The sequence below is a fragment of the Ursus americanus genome, chromosome 8 (assembly GCF_024610735.1).
Source record: "Ursus americanus isolate L20-20 chromosome 8, mUrsAme1.1.p, whole genome shotgun sequence".
In the NCBI taxonomy this organism is placed as follows: Eukaryota; Metazoa; Chordata; class Mammalia; order Carnivora; family Ursidae; genus Ursus; species Ursus americanus.
This window is the reverse complement of record NC_142134.1, coordinates 76868474-76892314: the sequence shown is the minus strand read 5'-3', so window position 1 is coordinate 76892314 and position 23841 is coordinate 76868474. Positions and strand designations below refer to the sequence as shown.

The window sequence follows — 23841 nt, the reverse complement described above, 5'->3', positions numbered from 1 at the left end:
CGTTTGGCCTGGGATGTGTAGAAAAGCCTTGTTTTAACAACTGATTTACTGTGGGTTTTTTCCTGCTTCAATACACCTTTAGTCAAATGTATCCATCTTTTATACCTTATAGTTTTTGTCATTCTTAGAAACACTCAGGTCTGAGGGGACACAAAGTCTCCAAAGTTTTCTTCTAGCATGATTTATATTCCATTGTTTAAAATTAAAAACTTGGACCACTTTTAATTTAGTTTGGTGTAAGGACAAGTAAGCAATCTTTTTTCAGATTGGTAACCAACTCAGTCGTCACCGTCGAGCGCATCATTTGCCGTTTCCCCCACGGATGGGAAATGAGCCGTGGTTTGTCCCCAGTCCACACACACAGGCAGGAAGCACATTTGCAGGCTCTGTTCTGCGGCGACCCCAGCTTCAGGTATTACAGGGTAACATTTAATTCTCGTCCTTTCTTAGGTCCGTTTTCATACATGACCTGTGGAAGCAGTATGATGAAACCAGGCGGGAGAAAATGTGTTTCTACTGGGACCGCAAATTTAGAAGACGTCTTTCTAGCCAAGATCATCTTTCACGATTAATAGGAATGTTTGAAAATTTAGTGTTTTTCAAGGTCCAAATGCATACTGTTCCTTATTTTTGAAGGCAGTACCGGAAAGATCATGGACTGCCCCAGAACTTGCAATCAGGTGGGACCTAGGGATCCTCTGGTCCAATGTTTTCAGTTTACAAATAAATTTAGGCCCAGAGAAGGGAGGTGAGGTGGCCCAGGTAGCACAGCAATCTGGTAGTTGGGATGGCCATTGCCAAGTCCCAGCCCCTTCCCTGGGGCTTCTCTCCCCAAACTGGGTGGATCCGGCAATCTGGGTTCCTGAACTGTCTCCCTCTGAGGCTGCAGGCCGGGGAGAAGCTACAAGGTTCCCACACAGGTTTCCGTGCCCCCACCCCCACGGCCCCCCACCACACAAAATCAGCCATCCACAGTGAAGAGAAAGACATTTAATCACTTCTTCGTCTTATCTCTTAAAGCGCTCAAAGTGTTTTCACAAGTGCAAAGGGAGCGATTGCTCTCAGCCAACACTGACCAGTAATTCCAACACACACACAAAAAAACTACAAATCACCGTGCTTTATACTTACTTTTAATTTCTGCACTGAAAAAAAAAAAAGTGAAAACCATGACAGGTTAGTTTACAGTGACGTCACCTCTGCCTTTAAATTAACCTTTGCTCTTGGGGGCAGAAGGGGGAAAGAAAGACAAACACATCAAAGCAGGAGCAACACGGTGGCCGAGACACCTGGGTCTGGCTCGTCGGGCTCTGAACACCCGGAGGCGGCGGCGCCCTCGGCGCGCTGGCCTGTAAACACCGACAGGCAACAGTTAAGATACATTAAAAAGAAAAAAAACTCCCACAATTCCATTCTTAAAACCAAGCACAAAAACAGACAGTGAATACAAGGTTCACGTGAGCGCACCCCATCTGCCGTGGAGGCGGCCACACAGCCCGGCGAGCTCCGGCCCGAGCGGCACCTGCTGCGCAGAGCTCCGGCTTTGCTGAGCCGCCGCGGAGCCCCTCGTCCCGCCAGCAGAGGGCGCGCTGCAGGGACGGGGTCTGCGGGGAGGGGATCCGCGGGGGGGGGGGGGGGGGGGGCCGGCCCACAACCGCAGCCTCCCCTGACAGACGGCAAGAGCCGCGGGGGCGGATCTGTGTGCTTTCGAGGCTCTGCCTCTGGAATGTTCTGCACTCGGGCTGGGGTGGGTGGTGGGTGTGAGTTACGCTCCACACGTTGTTTAAGTGCTTGCTTTATTTCTCATGTGCAAACTGTTACTGTCTAAAGCTTTCAGAAGGACGTGTACAGATAGGACACCCTGCAGAGACGAGGGCACTCGCGCTAGGGCCCTCTCTGCTGAGCGGGGCGGGGCGTGGGGGCGCAGGACAGAAATGTGTAGAGAAACGACGTGTTCTGCTGCGGTTAAGCTCTAGTCCCTGATTCGGTCCGTCCAAAGGAGGGGGCCCCTCAGTAGGTGATTGTCCACTCTTTGACAGAGGCGTCGTGGGAGGTGGTGACCAGCGTGTGCTCGTCCAGCCAGGCCAGGCTGCTGACGTGGTGGAGCCGGTGAGCATCTGCGGGGGAAGAAGGCGCTGAGGGGAGCCCGCGGCTCGGCTCCCCAGCCCCTCGGACGAGGCGCAGGGGACAAGCGTGCCAACAGCCACAAGGGGCCGAGAACCTGACCGTGGACCGCGGTTCATCAGACCCCATCCCTCTTCACGGAAGCCTGAGCGTCTGGAAGGTGGACGGTGGGGGCAGGCGTTCTCAAGCCAGCATCCCTGCTGCCCCTCCCAGACATGGTCCTGTCCTGACAACCAATGTCCCCTGGAGACACAACTGTTCCTCCCCCAAGCGGGTGCAAAGTCGGTTTCTCTTTATGCCTAAAGCAACAATACAGGATACACAGGAACAGCCCCCTGGTGTATCTGTGGTAATAAATGGGCGGGGGGGGGGGGGGATGGACAATAATAAAGGCCGAGAAACCTCTGGTGGACCGGTGACCAGAATACCCTGAGAGACACGGGCCGAGCCTCTCGGGTCCCCCTCTGTGAGAGCTGCACCAGGGGTGAACACAGTCCTCTCTCTCCTGCCTCTGCCCTCCAGACCCAGAGGGTCGTACTACAAACCCACAGAGCAGGGGACCCCGGCAATCTGTTCTGTGCCGCCTTCTACCGGCCCTCCCATCTGGCTGCGGGTGACACTGAGACAGGAGAATTTCAGATCTACCCTGGACAGACATGGTCCCTCCCGGGTCCATGAGCCACGTGTGACTACAGACTTTGAAGCGAGCTATTGCCACATGTAGAAAAAATACATTTGGCTAAATAAAGCTTACTATTAAGAATAATTTCACTTTTTTTTTTTTCTTTAAACGGGGCTGCTAGAAACACGGGAGGTCCACAGGAGGCTCTGTTACCCTCCCACTGAACACTGCCCATCGCAGAGAGAGAACCTGGTCAGCAGTTTCATTTAGGGGGTGGGGTGGTGGAAGGGAAAGTGCTGTGGTCTGAATGTTTGTGTCTGCCCCCCAAAACTGTATGCCGAAAACCTAATCCCCAAGGCCGTGGTATCAAGAGGCAGGGCTGTGGAAGAGCTGAGGGCAGGAAGGGGATCAGTGGCTTATTAAACAACCACGGCCCACTGCCCTTCCCCTGCGCGAGGCCCAGTGCAAAGTCTCTGACCCGGAAGAGCTCCCCCACGCCCCAGCCATGCTGACCCCCTATCTGGGAATTCAGCCTCCTGAGCAGTGAGCAGTAATTCTGTGGTTTATAAGCCACCCAGTCGGTGGAACTTTCTTATGGAAGCCCAACGGGCTAAGAAGAGATGTCAAGAGGGACCCCCATGTGCTAAGGTATGTGCCTGGTGAATGGAGGCCACCTACTCTCACGCTGGGACTCGTGCATCGTTGATCCCTCTGTGTGTCTAGCAGGGGCCGGCAGAATGAGCACCATGCCTCTCTGGGGTAACTTCCCGGAAGCACAGATGGGACACTCAGGCTTGGGGACAGGTTCTCTGGGGCTGCCTGGGGAGCCGAGGTGGGAGCAGAGAGTCACCTTGGATCTTGACCCTGGTCTCGGGGTCACTCAGGGTCCAGACGTACACCATCATGTCCATGCCGCCGGAGGCGAAGTGCTCGTTGTCTGGTGACCAGGCCAGGCAGACGATCTTCGCGTGGTGTCCGTAAAATACATTGTTCTCCTAGTCGTGGGTTGAAAACAGGTGGTAGGTCAGGGTTCAGGCCAGAGGGGCGCGTGTCATCTCACCTGCCCTTAAGGGCCAACGCTGACGCAGTACTCTCTCCGCCAGGCACGCCACACGGAGGCCTCACAGGAATCCGAGGTGCCCACTGCTCTGTGAGGAGGCCCAGAGGGCGCGGCCCAGCAGCAGGCAGTAGCCACCGTGCCCCTGGGACCCCGGACAGCCTCCGCCACGGCACCCACCCTGAAGTGCTAGCCCTCGGCCCAGCCAGGGCTCAGAGCAACGCCAACACGAAGGCTCAAGGAGGCCCCGGCTCGGGCAGGTGGTGCTCAGAGCAAGCTCAGGCAGCAGAGGGAGGCCACCGGCCTCTCCCCACGCACACCTGCCGGCTCCTCGCTACTCCGCAGGCTGGGCCGGGGCTGGACGGAGCCTGCGCACTGCAGGACTGGCCCTTTCCTGGTGCTGTACGAATGCTTTTTCTTCAAGGCATTCTATTTTCTTAATCCCCAGAAAAGGTCGACCTGATGATGACTGTCAAGTTTGCCTGTTCTGTGCTGTGTTGATCCCTCCCTGTAACTGTCTACTTAGCACGCCGTCAATAAGACTGTGGTGTGTACACGGAATCGCTTACAATGGGATACACACAGAAGCTGGGCAATGTGGCGAGGGAGCAGAAGGACAGCCCCGGGGAGGTGGGGGTTACGTCAGCGGAGGTGCAAGCGTACACCTGCGTTTGGTCAGAAGGACACTGGAGAATCAGACAGACCGAAGAGACGCAAGGCTAGTTAGTGCCTAAGCAGGTGTTCACAGGGAGTGCGGAGAGCCCTGTAATTCAAGTGCACCTGAATTAAGATCACTGGACGGACAACGTAACACGGGGAGACGTTAATAGCAAAACCTAGGTGTAAATGTTCACCTCTGCTGGATTCCAAAACCAACCAAGTGCTGGGGGCTGGTGCGGTGCCGGCCAGGACCAAAGACCCGCCATCATCCTGTGCCCCTGCTCTGGCCGTACCCAGCAAGTGAACGCACCCCTAGTGAAGCTGTCTCTGGTCTGTGAACCGGGGCAAATGGACCGCTGTCGGCCCTCGGCTGTTTCCCCCATGCCCTGGTGCCTCTGCACCCTGGCCCGCCCTCGCCAGCCCGTGGCTCAGCGCCCCCACACGCGAGGCCGCGCCGGGCTGATCCACGCTCATCTTCACGAGACCTCAACGGTAATGAGACTCGAGAAGAAAATCTAGTTTCAGCCCTTCGACAGAGAAGCAGCCAGGAAGTCACTGAGCCGGGCAGCCCAGGTGAACCAATCAGCATGTCTTCATAGCAAGCCTGACGCAGCCCAGGGCCCTAACTTTCCGGCGACTGTTCTACCTCACACCACCATGAGCTCCTGGACGACAGGTGCACCTCCTTGTCTCACACCATTCAGCTCTGCGAGCAAGGAAGCCACGTAGTCTCAAGTGACTGCCAGGTTGATGACAGGGGGGAGAGGCCACGGCCCCCACCCGCCATCCGCACTGCCCAGCACGGGGACAGGGCCGCCCCGGCCGCCCACTCACCGAGTAGCCGTCAGCAACACTGAAGACCGTGACCACTTTGCTGGCGTCGCACACGGCGAGGAAGGCGCCATCGTGGGAATACGCGACATCGGTCACGGGGCCCTTGGCCTCCAGGAGCTTGCCCTCGTCCTTCAGCGTGGTGCCTAGGATGGAGTACAAGCGGACATTCCCGTCCTGCAAGAGGACAGAGGGCCAGTGAGTCACTTCCAGATGTGCACCACTGCAGGAGCGCGCGTCCACGCGCGCTCCCGATACCCTCCTAAAACCCTTCAGCAGCTCCCACGGCCTGCTCGGCATAGTGGCAAGCATTACTCAGGAACATAATTAAAATGCTGAACGCTAGCTGCCCCCAATTCTGGTTCTGTGTGTCTGGTGTTCAGGACTCTGCCTTTCTCCTTAAACGCTCCAGTAAGTTCCAATGCAGCTGTTCACAGGGCAAACTCTGAGAAGTATCTATACACGTTTGCATGGCAGTGAGGGCCCCTGGTCTGGCTCTGTCACCCCTGGCCACACTGCCTGCCCCCTGTGCTCTGTACCCACACTGCCCTTCCCAGCGCCCTGGAGGTTCCTTCCAGCACCGACTCGCTCTCTGACCAAGCCCCGTCTGTCCAACCTGCCGTCTCCTAGCAAGCTCCCCACGCGTGTCGTGAGCCAGGCACCTCTTCACAGGGAGGCGCGCCTGCTCTTCCAGAGGGCAGCTGCCACTTAGCCCATGGGCTGATCACCTGCCCAGGGGTCCTCTAGCCTGGGATGCCCGTGGGATGCCCAAGCGCCCGGCTCTACCCAGCTCTCCTCAGCCAGAGCCTCTGAGGGGTGTCTGGACCGCTCTGCTGGCAGTTCTGCCCGTACTGTGGGAGCCCAGCCAGGTAGGCGGATACATCTTGGGCACCTGCCCTCCAGGCCAGGGACCTCCCCATTTCATGCCCCCAGAGACTTGTCCAGGGCCTGAAAAGTGCCACACACGGTGGAATGAACCCGTGAAGGTGGCACGGATGGACAGACAGAAGGAACCAGGACAGGTGGTATCCTTGTGACTGCCCGAGGCTGCCCTGGAAGGAGGAAGATCAAGGACCAGCCTGCCCTCTGGAGACAGCTGAGCTGTCTGAGTGGCAAAGATCATCTAAGGTCTCCTAGCTCCGTCCACGACACAGCCTGGCTCTGCCTCCAACAGAGGAGAGCGGCCATGTACAACCCCTGCAGGGGCTGTGAGTGCAGAAGTCCTTGAGATCACGTGACGAGCACACCGCAGTGGGAGTCTGGGCTCCAGCGTCCTGTGAGTACTGCCCACAAGGGAGGCACTGTCAGGAAGGAACGGCCACACTCGCAGACTGCACACAGAGGATGTCACAGGAGGGACACAGCACCAATATCCACCACCGCGCTAACGACGCGACGGGACGGCCACTTGCCCGCATGTCACTAAAATAAACCAAGACTACCAGTATGTGGGGGACAACAGGGAAACTTGGTATAAACACAGGAGTGTCCTGTGTGATCACGGAGACTCACAGGCCTGGGGCTGGCAGACAACCAGGAAGAGGAAAGCTGCCAAGACCTTGACGTGGGAGTTGAGGGGATGACGAGATAGCCATCTCTCCTTCTTAAGTGGAAAAAAGGTAAACGTCTAGTAAGCAGGACATGGTGCTATGGCCGTGCAAGGGGGAACACCAGGTTCAAACCCCACATCTGACTCTGACCTCCTGCCCCAGGACCATGGCTGTGAACTCCTCCCTAGAAAAGGGAAGGCTGTTTCTCAAAACATGCCAGAGGGCAGGTATTCGGGAAAGGAGGAGTGACAGGCCCAGAAGGGACCGCCAGCACTGTGGGGGTGCTGGCCTACAGGGACAGTTCTGGGCAGAGCACTGCAGGAGAGCAGGGCCAACGGGAACCCTGTGGGAGGCAGTGGGGCTGCTGCCCTGTCCGGGGCTTGGCTGGGCTGCTTGGCAGGCGGGGATGCAGTGCCTCGTGGAGGGGCAGTCACACAGACGGGACACACCTTACTCGTCTGGGACAACCAGCGAAGTCCACGTGTCTCACAGCCATGGCAACACAGAGGAAGAGCGACAGTGCAAGGGCCGACAAGCCCTGCTCTCCGTGTCTGGGCAGTGGTGGCTCGACACTGTGCCCACGGGCTCCCTGGGGGAAGGAACAGCCTGTGGCCGTGGTGGGGGGGCTCCCTCACCCGCTCGGGCAGGCACTCTGACCTGCTGTCAGAGCGCCCAGGGGCCTGTCTGGCTGGTCCTCCTCCAGGCTGGAGGCGGGGGCAGCAAGGACCATTTCTGAGACTGGAGGTGGGACTGCCTGGGGGGGCAGGTGGAGTGGCCAGTGCCGAGCTGATGCGTCCCACAGGCCAGCTACTGGGCCAAGCCCTGCCCGCAGACCAGCCTTTCCTCAGCCCTCACGCCGGCTCTGCGCAAACAGCCACGGGCCTCTCTGTGGGCAGCTGGCCCCTGGGGTCCTCGAGCAGCTGGGGAGCAGGCGGTTTCACAGAAGGCACCTGCAGGTGACCCGGCAGGCACTGCCCAACGCTGGCTTCCATCCCTGGGGGCGAAGTCTGCCATCTTGGCTGCAGAACTCCTTCATCAGGGCACCTGAGCCCCCCAGGGCCAGATGGGACAAAGCGAGCCGGTCTGTAAAGCACTCAGGACTTGGCCTGGCAGGCAGGGACCACTGGGTCCCCAAGGCTTTCGGTTTAGAGGGGCGGGAGCACCACACTCTGCAGGACAGCGTAAGCGCGGAAGGAAAACCCTGGACCCATCCGGTTACTGCCGCTTTTCAGGTGTCAGCAATCTTCCTGTCATGCTCCTACCTACAACCCGCCAGCCCAGCTCCTCCACGCTGGTCCTCTCTGAACACGCTAAGTCACGTGTGCCCCAAGCACTCACGTGGTTGACGGCCCAGCGGTCCCCCCTGCTGAGTGCTCCCAGCCCAGCCCCCTCTCGTTGCGCGGGCCCTTGGTCTCCCACCACTTTCCTGCTGATCTGCCTTGGGACAGCTCCGCGCTCACGCAGCCCGTGTCACCCCCAAACCGCCCAGACAGCCGGGGTCAGAGGACATGAGGGACAGGAGACTCACCGTGCCCCCGATAGCCACTGTGTCACCACTGGGGTGCACCGCTACCACTTCGGGCTCGTAGCCGGGGCTGTCAATGCTGAAGCACTTCTTCTGATCCTTGAGCAGGACGATCTGAAAATCAGACAGCAGTCAGGGCACCGAGGCCGGGGACAGACCGCTGGCTGCTGGGGGCGGGGGCCCTGTGACCCTGCGTTGTGCTTCCTCCCTCGTCAGCCACTGGGAACCGTAACTGCTCCCAGTCACAGTCATAACAACTATCGGCTGCTGTCATCGTCACCACGAGCACCAACTTCTCGGGAAACGTCCTGACGTCAGACCTTTCCTTCCTCGCATCACACAGTGAAGGGGCTCTGCTGAACGGCCTTCTCGTGAGGTTCGAGGGACACAGCGTTTAGAAGAACAAGGCTCTAAAGCAGCACCGGGAATACCCCGGACACGCCGGATTCTAAGTTCTGGCATCCGAGGTCCAAAGCAAGCCCCGTCGCAGCTCCGACGCGCAGCACGTGAACATCCTACATGTGCCGTGAGCGGCTCCCACACCTGGGGAGGCAGCGCTGGCACCCGTCTTCCAGACCAAAACTGTGTCCCAGGTGTGGGCGCCGGCGAGCAGACCGCAGAGCCGGGCCCCAGGTCCACAGAAGCTCTTTGCTCCCCACCAGCGCCCCCCCCCCCGCGCACGACTCATCCCGGCAGCCGGGAGGGCAGGACAGATGGCGCACAGCAAGGTGGCCAGAAGCTCAGCCCCAGCCAGCACCTGGCTCACTTCCCTCCGCCTCGGGCGGGGGCAGGGCGGAGTCCCCAGGCAGGGCTGGGTGCCTGGGTGACCAGGCCAACGGAGGGCCCAGCGGACAGACCAGCTGGGGCTTGAGCCTGGCTCAGCTGCTTACTGCCTGTGGGGACAGCTCTGTCCTGAACCTCAGCTTCCAAGGCAGAAGAACCTGCCAGTGCCTACACGTCGCAAAGCCGGAATTCGACGTTCAGAGTAAATAAAGTCCCTAATGAATGTGCTGCACACGCTTCGGCCCTGGAGATGGCAGAACATGTGGGGAGTCACACAGCTCCAAGACTCAGGGCTGTGGCCCAGCAGGCGCCCCCGGGCTGACGGACACCCAGGGAGGCTAATGCCCGACAGCCGGGCCCTCTGGCAGCCGCAGACCCTGGGCAAGCAACCGACCCTCCCTGGGCCTCTTTCCCCTTGTCTGTAAAGCGGGTAGGACGTGTCTACCGGAGAGGACTGACTGACTGAACACGCGTGCACGTGGAACTTGGACAGACACGTATCAGAGCTCGGCCGAACAGGAGGCCAGGGGAGGTCAGAGGCTGCGCCCCGCCAGCTCCGTTCTGCCGCCCAGTCCTCCCCGCCACACTGAAGCGGACCGTACCTGGCCGATGCACACGACCACAGCGTAGCCTCCGGGGCCCACAGCCACGCACTTGGGTTGGACGTCCATCTTCACGACTCCCTGCCCGCTGGTGGAGACAAGGGAAAACGTGTTACGCCCACCTCACGGGGGCGTGATGTGTGTGTTGGGCACACGCTCACTGCACACCCACAGCAGCTCAGGGGTCAGGAAGCGGAGAAGCTACTCCAGCCACACTGAGAGAGCCATGTGCTAGAACCCGGGACCAGTGAGAAAGGACCCCCTGCCCCAGGGAAAGAGATTGGAAATCACGCGGGGGCTGGCGGACCCGATCCCACTCTCGTCCTGAGTCCACCGGCCACAGACCCTGGCGATCCCTGGGTACAGAAGGAACTGAGCCCACCTCCCGCTCCCACAGTCACAGCCACTCTGCTCAGCAGGGTGACTCTCCTGAGGAAGCAGATACTTTCACAGATGAGAATCAGGTCTTTGTTTTTGGCTAATGCCATGAAAACATGCCCTGGAAAATCCTGCACACACAAAAAAACTTCTTGAAAATAGTAAACTAAGGAAAATCCCATGTGACCGGGCCAAGCGTGGGGTCCCTGCGGCTCAGGTCACCAGACTGTGGCTGTGCCTCGGGGTCTCTCTCCTGTGAGGCCGAGGGCGCAGCTCTGCGTGCAGTGGGAAGGCTCTCGCGAGGGCCGTGCTAATGCAGGGCAGCACGGGGCAGCAGCACAGAGGACGGCCAGGGCCTGGACACCGGTTCTGGGGCACCTTGGTGGGGGTGGGAGCTGCAGGTTCCCAGCCCGTACTTCCACGACCAGACCCTGCTCTCCCCCTCCTCACCCTGCACAGGAAGCCACAGGTTGTTAACAATTATGTCCCGGAGCCAAGGACGGCCAGTTCAAGGCACCGGAGCAAAACCACACCACGCTGCCGCTTCCTCAGAGCACCTCCCATGTGCAGGGAGCTGTGAGGGCCTTTGGGCCTTCCCAACAGCCCGCAAGGCCGGCTTCTCTGTCCCCTTCCTTGGCTGATGAGGAATAGAACGAGGAGGGCATCTGGGCTGAGATGTTCCGCCTGGTTCCCAGGCAGAGTCTACACAGGTCACCGTCCACACGGGCCACCTGGACTCTCACCCGGCCCCCAGCCGAGGGCCTGGCCACAGGAGTCGTCGAGGGAGAGCAGTGAGAAGGGCCAAGTGCCACTGAGAGCCAGAAGCAGTGCGGGCAAAGGGCCCCCGTTCCGGGGTGCACCGTGGCCCCGGCCCCCGGCAGCCCTCACCTGTAGTCCCGCAGCGTGAGGTTGGTGTACCGCACCGTGTCGTCCATGCTGCAGCTCACCAGCTGCCCCGACTCGTCCACCGTCATCCTGGACACCTGGTTCGTGTGGCCCTTCCCGGCGAAGGAGTCATTCTCCCCCGTCTCTGAATCCCAGTAATGTGGGGCGGGGTTAAGGAAAAGCCGCCTCCAGGACACGGGGCAGGCCCCACCGGGGAGGCATGGCCGTCCCGCCTCCAGGGCCGCGACTTGGGACGGGGCTGGGAACACAGGGCCCGAGGGGACGTCTAGGGCAAGTGTAAGTCCGAATTCCAGAACAGTCGTCCTGGTGACCGGCAGCGGGCCACTGAGGACACGCCGAGCAGTGCGGCCGGACCACCTGCAGCAGCGCCGTGCACGGCCAGGCGACGCGGCATGATGTGTGCGGTCCCCGCGGGCTACTGGTGCACACGGACCGCAGCCTGGCCGCGGTGGCCTCCGTGGGGAGGAAACGGCCTCTCACTGGGCACCGAGCCCATGCTTCACTCCACGTCCTGAGTGCTGACAAGCCTGGGGCCGTCAGCACGAGGCCGGCTGCGCCTCCCCGCTCGGAGGACGGCTGGCCAGGGGCCGCCCGGCAGCAGCACGGGGCTGACCCACCTTGGCGGAGTTTACACACCATGAGTTTGAGGTGCTCAGGGGGAGGGGGTGTTTTAAGTGAGATTTCCAGGAGGAAATCTCATCTCAAACGCAGATTACTGTTGCCTCTACAACGCCACAGGTAGGCTCCACGGCTGACATGCTCTTGTGATGGAGACCCCAGCGCTGGATACCCAAGGACACACAGACACTGAGCATCAGAGTTCGCGCCAGGGTGCACCAGCGCTGGGCCTGGGGAAGATCTGGAAGAGGCGGCGTCGCACCAGGAGGGGAGCCACGCCAGGGCAGCTGAAGACAACATGACTGCAGACTGGCACGCCGCTCCAGGAGGGACAGACCCTAGAGCCTTCTCTGCCCCTGATGACAATGCAGCCCCACCATACACTACCCTCCTTACATTTAATGCGGTGGCGGGTGACTCATCTGTCCTCCTACCCCAGGGCTGTGGGGAGACCTCCCTAGCTGGCGCTGTCTTGTGAAAACCGCAAAGCCCTGCAGGGCTGAGTCAGCCTACACCCCAGCACCCCACAGACAACAGTCCTGGGAGGAGGGGGAGCCCCAGGCCACACACACAGTGGGGGCTGTAGGGGCTGCTTCACATGCCTCCAGGGAAAGTCTCACTGGACTGCACAGAACCTCAGCAGAAGGGACATTCGGGTTCCAGTCCCAGCTGCGGCTGACCAGTGGTGTGACCCTGGGGAAGGCACTCGAGCATTCTGAGCTTCTATTCTGTTTTTAAAACAACGGGACAGTACTGACAGGTTCTAGGTCCTACAGAATCCTAAGACTCCTGACTCACGGCTTGTGGGAGGGATCAGGCAGCACTCGGGGCCCAGGCGGGAGCAGCAGCTCGATTCAGAGTTGAACAGCGACTTACAGCTGCACAGAGAAGTGACCCATCGGGTCAAGGCTGCAGCCTGGAGCCAGGGGCCCCCAGCGTGGACACACCCGGTGGTCGGAGCCCTGCTGCTGCCACCTGGCAGGCCTGGCCCCTGGCTCCATGGGGACAGAACACTCCCACCTCTCCTGCCAGTGGTCCCGGAGCCAGCTCTGTGAGCCAAAGGATATTAATGTGTCCGTCGTGGCTCCCGGAGTAGATGTAGGACTTGCCGCCGTTTTTATGCACCGTCAGACACTGGATGGATTTGCTGTGACCCTGCGGAGGAGATGGACGGGGCGGGCTGAGCTGAGAACACGCCATTCTGCCTCTGCAACCTGCCAACCGCCCTCCACTGACTGTGCCCCTAGGGAATGAGGCAGAGACCCTCCACATCGCGGCTGACATCGGTGCCAAGACCCTGCAACCCCCCGTGTGCCCGGAAACCCCTTCCATGAGCGGCGAGGCCAGCGCTTCCCCAGCTGACTGGCCATCTGACAAAACCTCATCAGGCAGCCCTCCCTCCCGGCACCCAACCCCAACCCGGGCCGAGGACGGGATCTCATAAAGCCCCAGGTGCCAGGGGCGTGCTCTGAGCAACTGACCCTGGCAGTGCCCCGAACGGGGGAAATGCTGCTCACGCCCGGCACACGACGGGGAGCCCCAACCCCGAGCTGAGCCTCCAGGGTGGGGAAGCAGCAGTAAACAGGATCAGTCACAGGAGGGCCGAATGCTCAGAGGCACGTGGGGAGACATCCGGGCCCTGCAGGGACCCAGACAGCAGCGGAACACAGGGAGAGCTCCCAGCCACCCAGAGAGAGACCCAGACAGTCCCGGGGTGCTACTGACAATCTGTTCTCTCCCCAGAACCAGAACATACAACTCTAGCTTCAACTCTTGGCTTGTGAGGAGGCTTCTGCTCTCCCAGCACACCCCGCCCCACCCAAGCTGTCAGAGGGCCCTGAAGCCCAAAACCTCCCTGACTGGCAACATGATGGGCACAGACGACTCCTCTACAGCCAGACCCCCCGGCTAGGGGAACATGTAACCTCGCTGTTAACTGCTGCCGAGGGCCTGGGGTGGGCAGGTCTCTGGTCCTTCCCAGCCATGCTCCGCTGCCAGGTGGCACAATTCTGCACAGGCCTCGTCCCGGGGGCTTCCCAAGCATCCCGCAGGGTTCCGCTTATTGCCACAATGTGACAACAGTCTTCTAAGAAAGGTACACACAGTTCTCAGGGGACACACTGCGTCCTTTCCACCTCACGTCTCCTAGGACAAAGTCCACCAGACCTGATACTTAACGCGTGGTCCTCAGACGATCCTGATGACTCAGGACCTGCACCCGGGGAGATGCCCGCGGACTCCGTGCACGTGCCCTGTCTGGGGCCACAGTGTCACCCGCGAGCTGGTGAGGAGCCTGAGCTCGCACGGGCCCCGCAGATGCCCACAGGCGAACCCAGCCACCGTGTCTGAACAAGCTGGCTCTTGGCTGAGTCCGACGGACCTTCTAGCATAAGAACCGCTGATCCAGCTACACATCAGAACCCCGGGTGTGCTTTAGGAGTCCCAACAGCTAGAGCCATCCCTACAGGTTCTGCCCAAATCCCTCTGGGGCAGGTCCAGTTGCAAGGCCTCCCGGTCCTCCCTCAGGCTCCCCAGGGATCCAGCTCTTTTTCAATCTCAATGTGCAGCAGGGCCGAGCACTCTAGTCTAAGTTTGGCCTTCTCCCGGGCCCCACGTGTGGCTCAGACGCCTCTGCAGTGTGAGATCAGCACCAAGTGCCCCCCGGGTTCCTGCGCACACGCTGCGGTGGGAGCGGGAACAGGAGTTCCCTTTCCCACAAGAGTCCCTGAGCTGGCCTGGGAGAAAACAGAAGCCCAGCCTGTAGTTCCCATGCTTTCAGTGGCCCGCAGGAAACTGCTCTTCTGGGCACAAGTGGGCTCACAGCCACACCTGAATCTCTGAAGGAATTTTCCCCATGACGTCTGGAGGCCCAGCAAAGTGACTGTGTCCTGCATGCCCCCTCCCCCAGCGCTCCCTGGCTCTGTGCCATATACACCTGCGTAACATAGGCACTGCGCCAGGCTGGGAGCCCATCAAGGAGGAGGTCCCAGTGCCCCGTCCTTAGGGTCAAGCTGGGGGGAGCATCATGGGAGCAGAAGGTGTGGGGCCAGCACTGAGGACAGATGCTGCTGTGACACTAGATCAGTCCTCCCCTGCAAGCCACATCCCCTCTTGAATGGGACACAGTGTCTCCCACCTCAGGCAACGCCTCCCTCAACTCCCAGGCAGAAGCAGGGTCTACAGGGAGCGGCACCAGGGCTGGCCCTGTGCTTGGGGAGCTCCTAGGTCCTCGCCTGGCTGCTGGTCTCCTGAGATACTGAGACCACTCGGGCTGCAGGAAGGAGAAGGCATTCTCCCCCCCCCCCCCCAAGAAAAGAAGGGGCACCCAGGGCAGACTCTGGGCATCAGCTGCCCGGAGGAAGCCCTCCAGGTGACAGGGACAGAAGCTGGGGAGGGGTCCTACCACCTCCCACTGCTTGCTGCTGCACGAACTCCCGGCCGGGCACTCGAGCCCTCTATACCTCAGGGACCACCTGTTTCTCCACACTCATTCCCTCCCACATGCCTTCCCTGCTCGAACCACATAAAACTCAAGGTCTCCTCACACTCCATCCCATGTTCAAGAGCCGCATGATGCCCAGGTCCAGTCCCAAGGCCTCCTGGGCCTCCTGCAGGCTCTCTGCTGGTCCTCCCCGTCTGTGGCGATGCTCCTGGGGCTCCGTGTGCTCCAGCTGTAAGCTCCTGAGGGAGGCTATTCTCCCCAGGACACACGGACTCCTGACAGCAGAGTGAGGGCCTCTGTCCACAGCCCCAAGGCCGAGCCCCCTGATGCTTCTAGAAGCTCAAGGGGAACTCGGCATCAGCCTCCGACTTCTGCTATACACACACCCCAAAGCAACTAGCATCCTGCCCTTGACCAAACCCCAGGGCCGGTCCCCCGCCTGGCCTCACGCAGGTTCTCCCTCTTGCTCGAGGGGTGTACGCTTCCTCTGACAGCCCTACAGGCAGGTACAGGCAGAGCCACCGTGGCGCAGCCTCACCTTGATGACCCGCAGGGGCTTGCTGGGGTTGTTTTTGTCCAGGTAATTGATGTACCCAGACAGGGAGATGCTGAGGAGGTGGTCCTTCTGCCACAAGCAGCCCAGCTGCTGGTCCAGAACGGTGGAGCCCATTGTAAACGTATTGACGACAGAGTTCACACTGACGTCCCAAATCTTCGAGGTTTTGTCTCCGGAAGCAGAAAGCAAATGGGTGCTATCAGGGCTCCAGCTGATCTACGCAAATGAAAGAGCAGGCCACGCGTCAGCGAGCACAGAGCGGGAAGGGGCCTTAGAGAGCGGCCTGTCCACAGCCCCCACTTCTGAGCAGGGAGAAGCCATACCCAGGGGGGACTCGGTGGGGACCCGGTGGGACCAGGGTCCAGGCCCCTGCTCCGGTCACTGGCTTCTCCAGGCCATGACAGCCCTTCTGTGGGACCCAGAAGCTCTCCGCCGCCGCCCCTCCTTCAGCCCCCTCCCACTTCACGCTCCTAACACCGAGTTGTGTACCAACGACTGCACACACAGACACGGCCCCACCAGTCGCTGGCACGCTCCCACAACACGGATCCGTACTCACAGCGTAAATGCCTCCGTCGTGAGCCTTGCCTCCTCCCAGGGCACACACTTTCTCTCCCGTCTTTCCATCGTAGATGTAGATCTTTCAAGGAACAACGCACATGTGGGTCACAGGTGGGAGGATGCGCTCACCAGCTGGCAGGCGAAATGAGCTCTTCCTCGTCCCTGCTCTACCCTCAAGAGTTTGCTACTGTGACTCTTAAAAAAGGAATCTGAAAACTGTGCTAACGGGTGGAGTCCCAGCTCCATTTAAAAGGAGAGCGATGGAAAGGGGGCCACTAAGCTGTGATGACACAGCCCGGAACCGAACGCCTTCCAGGAATGGGATGGAGGGAGAGTCCTAGTTCCTCCTGGAAATACCGCTTTGGGAGGTTGGCCTGCCCTCAAGAGCTGGGAGGCGGTCAGATGCGCCCTCACCGCCCCGGGCCCCGGCCCTCACCTGGCCATCCGCGCTGGCAGTGGCAAATCTGTTCCCATCAGGAGAGAATCGCACACAGTTGACAAAGCGGCCGTGGTCCTGCAGGAAAGAGCACAGTTACCCACCTGATGACAGAGGTTCTGGGAAATTCTTTATGAAATATGCAGTCTGCTTCAAACATCTGCTCTGGCTGCCAATGTCAACTGTCCGTCCACAGGATGACCTCAGAGCTCAAATAAAACAAGCCCAAAGCAGCTCCTGACTCACTGGGAGGTATGCTTCAGCCTGCCTGCCTTGGCCCAGGCCTATCTGTGCCCGAAGGCCGTCCCCTGCTAGGCCTCCCGTTCCCATGCTTGTCGGATGTGTGAGTTCCCCCCATCCTCATCCTGCAGAGCCGACAGAGCCCAGACAAAGCCGGCTCTCTTCCCTCAGGGTCCCAGACATAGCTCAAGCCCAGAACCCTAGGCCTCTTCTCCGAGTCTCCAGGGCCCAGCACACAGCAGGTGCTGAGTGGGATCAGGATGGAGCTGGGTTAACAACTGAGGTTTTAAAGAAATTAAATAATGGTCTTGCACTTCTGGGGAGTAAGACTCCAGATGACCTCCAGGGATGATTCCCTTTCCTAAATAAGTAAACAACTCAATCTTTCCTCCACCAAGGGTTTGCAAAAGAAAACATTCTCTAAACACCCCACGTCCCTCCCCCACCTGCAAAAAACACCCCTTAAGTGAACTCTTAACTCTCCTCCAGGTAGGAAGGGTTTAGGGATTCTGTGGGTATAAACACCTAACCTTCAGGAAAGCCCCGGCCCGTCACCTGCCCCCACAGTGCCCTCCAAGGCCAAGCACTGAGTCAACTTAAGTCAGGAGCTGCTTGTGTGAAGGCTCTGCATGTGTGTGTCATGTGAGGGGCTGAATCGAGCTGAACTGTGCCACCTGTACACGGAAACCTCCTTAGGAAAGAGGGTCTGTGCGGACGCAGTTGAGGTACGATGAGGTCCTTAGGGCGGCCCTAATGCAGTAACTAGTGTGCTCCAATGAGGGAGATCGGGATAGACACAGTCGGGGAGGGAAGAGCAAGTGAAGAAGGGAGACAGACCAGGAGGACGCTCCCTCGAACCAAGGAATGCCAGGGGACAGAATCTGGAAGGAGCCGGGGGGACACAAGCCTGCTGACACCTGATCTCAGGATCTGCCTTCCAGATACGAGAATAAATCCCTGTTGAAGCCCCTGGTTGGTAGTCCTTTGTTACTGGCAGCCGCAGGGAACGAGCCCACGGAACACATCATTTGTAACGTTCCTGTAATGCTAACCCTTCAAGGACGCTGTGCTGCTCACGGCACTGGCGAAGACACTCAGGCCAGGCAGGAGAAATCGGAGCCAGGATCCCAAGGAGGGGAGCCACAGAGCCTGGGTCAGAGGAACCTATGTGTCTGCAAAGTCCAACTGGGAGGCTGAGCAGAACAGTCGCCCCGCAGTTGGGGTGTCCCTGGTGTAGGCAGCTCTCGTCCCACGGAGCCACGATCTCTGCCTGCTGACATTCCCGGCCAGGCACGTCGGGCCCCACGCGGTTCAGTCCAGAGCCGGAGCGTAGAGACAGCCCCGCATCTGCTCTTCGGCGACCACACCGCTTCCCCCAGCTGACAAGGCCCGAAGCGGCCAGCACTTCGTCTCGCTGCGAGGGAATCCCCCCACAGGCGCGGGGACAGGAAAGCCCGAGCACTCTGAGCCGAGGGACACGGGTGATCCACACAAGCTGCCTTCATTCCTGCCTCTTCCTGGCGAGCACCGTCGTGGGCTGCAACTCTGCTCTGACTCGTGAGCCTGTCCTCTGGGGCATCATCACCAGTGCCCGTGACGGAGGTGCGATGGGCTCACGGCTTCGGCCTGAACGTGGTGCTGGTTTGGGGACCGCTGGGAGGCAGTTCCCATTACTAACATGCCATCCGGTCTGCAGGGTGACACGGAGGCCACGGACCAGAGTTTCTCGTGTGTGCGCATCTGTGTGAGGGCTGACCTTCCCTGCTGCACGGCGTGGGCTCCATGTTCCAGAGCAGACGCAGTCCACAATCCGAACCACGGTGGAAGGAATCTGCTTCCCAAACTGGGATCTCTCGAGCCCTCCTGACTGCTTCTGTCTTCACCATGGTCACGGGTCACTCACCACCTTACCACTGCGAGGGCCTTAGGGAGCCTCCAGACACCTCCCAGGAGACAACCAGGCCCAGAGAGAACCTGGGTCTCTGGTTTCTCTTCCAGACCTCTGGGCTTGGCTGCACTGGCTCTGGGGCCTGGGCAGGCCGGGCCCCTTCTGGAGGGGAGCCACCCAGGTCAGACCCTTAACTCCCCAGGCCAAATGCCACCGTGGTGCCATCCACCCGGGGCTGCAAGGGAGCCAGCCACGCTCCCCAAGAACTGGAATGCTAAAAGAGCGCACAACGAATGGAGCAGACCCTGGGCTACAGTGTGGGATGCTGATCCCCCTTTGCCAGGCATAAGGAATATGCCATGAGTTCAATGGCCGGCCTCCATTCAATTCCACCAGTTTCGCTGCTTCCCTGAGAGAACAGGAATGTCCCCGTATCCCAAGCCCAGCTCACGGAAGTCAGGTGCCCTCCTGAAGGGCAGCACCAGACACCCAAGCCCCACACCTGCCCACGTCCGCCCTTGCAGAGAGGCCCTCCTCCCCGCTGGAATGCCGCAGGTCCCTGCCCAGGCCCTGGAACAAGGCAGGCTTGTGGGAAAGCCTGGGTTCAGTGAGGGCCAGGAACAGCAGATGCCCCCAGAGGACCAGGCACTGTGTGAACCCAAGGCCTTTGGCTTTAGAAACTCTTCCCTGTCAGCTTTTCCTGCAGCTTGAGCCAAGAGTCCAAAGGAGCAGGAAACTTGATGTCTGCTCCTGAAATAGCGACTTACAGGGAAACAACAGCGAACAGCCCATTAACCAAAAAAGTGAGGACTAAAAATAGCCTGTTCCACAGGGAGGTGAGGCCTGATTACAAAGAAGGAATGGGTCTGGGGAAACATCCCAGAGGGGGAGGGGTATGGCGAGGGTTCAGACACCCGATGGACCTCTTCTCTGGCTGCCCAACCCAGCCGCGGCTCGCAGCCTGGCCCTCCCCACGCTCCCTGGAGGAGTCACAGCACCATCCCACAGGCCTAGCTCGCTCAGGCCATCCCAATGTGGAAGGCCCTTGGTGTCCGGTCTACACCTGTCTGCCCATCAGTCACGGTCGACATTCACCGGAGCTCTGGCGGTTACTGTGTCAGCAAAGCCCCCCGAAAACCCCCCACTGTCATTCTCTCTCCCCCATCATCACCTGACCCACCATCACCGCCGACACTGAGAACAGAGTTGTGAAGCCATTAGGTAATAAGTAACGTACCTGAGCCCCCGTCACTGATAGGGTCAGAGCACCACCAGGCTCCATGGCCTGACTCCAGCGAGCCCAGGCAGACGAGCTGGTCAGCTCAGGTGTCTCCTCTGGGAGCCCTCCCTGGTTTCACTGGCCCCAGCTGTCCCCTGAACGTACAACTGCTACTAACCCTCACACTGAAATGCCCTGCCCACCTGTCCTGTGCCCGTCCTGAGCTCATGGAGAGAGAAACAGGCTCAGACGCCTGGGCCCAGCTCCTCGTCCCCCCTGAGCACAGCACGCGCCCCTACGGCTGGTGCCCTGAAAATGGGTTTCTGTCCTCACCTGCAACACTGCCTCACTCCTCCAGTCAGCCCACCACCCCCTCCACACCTGGCTTCCCCTCACCCCGGGGAGTCTTCCCTGTCACGTGCTTAGAGGGGTAGCGGCACACCTCCGCCTGCTTCAGCTTGGCTGAGAGACACAAAAGTGACCCTGCCCTCTGCCTGCTTCCCCTGCCACCCTGGACACCCTGGCTCAGCAACCACTGTCCTCTGGAGAAAGAGGACCAGAGGAAGGGACAGAAGGCTTGTCCCTGTGAGCCTGGCCAGGCCATGTACCCTGCCATCAGCCATAGCCTGCGCAGGAGACCAGGAACGAAACGGGGGGAAGGAGACCTGCCCCGCTGACCGCAAGCATGACCAGCACTAACGCACCCATAGCTCTCTGAAAAGCAACACTGGCAGATACAAAGGCGGAAGGCGAATGGCTAAGGATGAGGCAGGGTATCTGTGGGTCCAGCCCAGGGCCAGTACAAAGCAGGTACCCGATACACGCCGAAGGGCCGGCAACGGCTGCTTTCTCCCCTGCTGGGAGTCAGGAAACAGGAAAAATACCACCAGAAAATCCTGCATAGCTGAGCTCCAATTCGCCTTAACTGCCTAGAAAGGCAATGCCTCTAATAATAGCCAAGGCAGATTTCTAGCTCAACTCACCTCCGCTGTGTAGAGGGAAGTGGGACACCCCTGCTCAGCGCCGCCCGTGATGGGTAAGACCACACAGGTGGCAGGGGAAAGCCGCTCCGGGAGCGGCAGACACGCTGCACAGCACGGCCGGCTGGAGCGGAGACCAGGTGTCCCCTCTGCCACAGGTGGGCTCCGTCCACGCTCAGAACCTCGGGAAGTTTCCACCTCCAGATCACACAGCCACAGCCTGGACAAGGTGGCCTGGGCCATAGGAGTGCCACCTAAGCAATCGCTGAATTAGATAAACTGTCCTATCGACCACAACACCTGGCTGTGGACACAGTCTTCCCAAGTGCCTGCTCCAGAAGAGCCGTCTGCGGTCGTCCCTGGCAGAAGAGGAAGTGCATGGCCAGAGGGGCGCTGAAACTCGCCCAACGCGCCCATGGGCCAGGTGCACAGACAAGGCGGGCAAGCTAACCATGCATCGGACGCAGGGACGTGCTCGGCGGGAAGAAATTCCTGCTGCAGAGGCAGGAGTAGGTAAGGGCCCACCTGCCCCTTCTTTCTTGGGTCTTCTAAGGGAATCCCAACCTTTGTCCACAGAATGCCAGTGCCAGAGCAGAGACAGTGATGCCTCAAGCCTCCATCCCACACCCGGTCTCCTACGATCCCAGGAAGTCACCTGCCCAGGTGGCCCACGGCATCTGAAATGGGGGGAGACGGGGCGCTATTCCAGTGACGGTTCCTCCACCCCATCTTCCTGCAGCCTCTGCAGCCCACAGCAGGTTCAGGCAAAGGAAAACTAATGCTGGACTGACAGCCCGAGGGCCCAGCAGAGTCTGGCTGAAGCGGGTCCTCACTCCGCTCCAGAGGAAATCAGGAGTCTACACTCACTCTGCACAACTTGAGCAGCTGGTTTAAACCAAGCAGCTCAAGAACCAAAGAGAAAAGCGATCAGACCCCCCATGCAAGCCAGCAGGATGGCCAGGTGGGCTGACTCGAGTACATTTGGTCACGCCGGCTTGTCTGAAACACTTTCACCTCCCCTCGGGTACACGCACCACCAGCATTTTATTCCAGCACGTACTGAAACCGAGAGCACAACTCAGTCTCTCCGAAGGCGGCAACTTGAGCTCAACCCCTCTGTGCTCCTGACAAGCTCACCCCTTGTTGGTGAGGGGTGACGGCGAGAAGCTGGAGCCTGGATGGGCAGGCGGCCAGCCACCCGCTCCAGCTGCACTCGAGGGGCTCTGAGGGCAGATACACGTGCTTAAGTCAGACTGACCTACACAGTTGTCAACACTTGACAGGAGATTTGGGTGGGTGTGGGGCCCCGAGTGCTCTCCCCATCCTTTATTCGCTGGCCATCTGAGCCTGTTAGAATCTTCTCCGACAGAAGCCTAAAGAACTCTCGTGGACACACTGATCCGACATTGGCTAGCATCTCACGTCCTCCCACAGGTCTGCGGGGCCAGCAGAGGATGGCGGTCACCGTCCCGTCTACGGAGGGGACCCAGACACACCACTGGCCCATCCAAGGGTCACAGAGCCAGCCAGCGGCGGTGCTGGGCTGCCACCCAGCATCCCTCACTCCTGTCTTCAGCCAGGTCCTGACGCAGGACCCATGGGTGACAGGCTCCACAGGCAGACCTAAGGACAAGCTGTGTGCCCACCTGTACGCAGGTGCCAGCTTGGACAATGTTTGTACCCGACAGCCCTAGGCCCGGGCCTTGGAGTGACGGCTTGTGTTCTCACATTAGAAAGGAAAACGGAAAGAGAAAGATTATTCCGGCCAAGTGCCCAAGTGAGCACACAGAGAAGGCTGGCAGCGCGCTGAAGTCAGGCTCGGGCTGCCTGGGCTCAAACCTGGCTCTGCCAACTTGCCGCTGAGCTGCTCCAGGCTGGGTTTAGTCCCCATCTGCAAAGAGGAAGTGATCCCTCCTGGGGCAGGGAGAGGAGCCTTATCAGCCCACAGCCCAGATCATGGCCAAGTGACATAAAGCAGTGAGAGGGAGGAGGGGGACTTGGGAGCAGGGACAGCTTCACTGAGACATGCAAGGACAGCCTCCTGTTGCCGCAGAAAGCTCTTACCTCCCTCCTCCTTCCTCTCCTGGGTGCAAAGCAGGATGTTCAGTTATCTGACTCATCCCACCGTACCTCTACCTGCACTTAGAAAACACTGACATTGAACACAGCCTTCGACAAAGCCCCCACCACCTGCCAACCAGGCGGCAGCCACAGGAGACGGCCACAAGAACCGCTGCAAAAAGAGCTCCGAGCTGCACGCCCCGTGGGGCACAGAAGGCCTTGCTGGGCTTCCCATGCAGCCGCCTGGCCCTGCTCAGGGGCCCTGGGGGCAGACCGGAGTCTGTTTCACCGCCGGCAGGGCATGCACCCCTGCAGAGCCCTTCCATAGCCGAGCCACGATCTGCACTGCAGATGCTGCCCACCGCCCGAGGGCTACCCTGTGGGGACCTGCTGAGGAAGTGGCATCATCCTTTCCAGCCACACCCTGCCCGCGGTTTATGAATCACTGCGCTCAGTCATTGAAGTAAACAGCGGTCCCCATGGAGCCACTTTAAGGACATTCTCTCATTAATCCTTGATGAGATAGGACAGGGAACTGCTCTGGACCCGTGGGCAGCTATGCAGTTAAGTTCATGGATAAACGCACTGTATCGATACCCCCATACCCACCTTGCAGACGGGAAAAATGAGGCTTGGGTTCAGACCCTTGCCCAACCAGGGAGCAGGGGCAGAGCTAAGACACCCTGCTAAGGTGTCGGGACAGGTGTCTTCTACAGGCAAAGCATCTAACTCTCCTCATCATGTGTCATTCCAGCTGTGACCCCGCCCTCATCATCTCACCGGAGACGAAGCCGGGTGTCCC

The 23841-nt window shown here is 59.7% G+C and overlaps 1 protein-coding gene across 1 annotated transcript in view; it reads right to left on the bottom strand.

The window, feature by feature from the left end:
- Positions 1-1117: 1117 nt before the first annotated feature.
- The window catches only part of WDR1 (WD repeat domain 1), a 42070-nt gene continuing 19346 nt past the window's right edge, over positions 1118-23841 (bottom strand). Inside the window, exons 6-15 of the mRNA XM_087864273.1 lie at positions 16652-16729; positions 16214-16294; positions 15637-15870; positions 12719-12811; positions 11021-11172; positions 9755-9842; positions 8373-8483; positions 5298-5471; positions 3597-3741; positions 1118-2117 (exon numbers count right to left, since the gene is read on the bottom strand). Coding sequence (XP_087720399.1) covers positions 2011-2117; positions 3597-3741; positions 5298-5471; positions 8373-8483; positions 9755-9842; positions 11021-11172; positions 12719-12811; positions 15637-15870; positions 16214-16294; positions 16652-16729 — 1263 coding nt within the window. The 3' untranslated portion in view covers positions 1118-2010. The remainder of the gene's footprint in view (positions 2118-3596; positions 3742-5297; positions 5472-8372; positions 8484-9754; positions 9843-11020; positions 11173-12718; positions 12812-15636; positions 15871-16213; positions 16295-16651; positions 16730-23841) is intronic.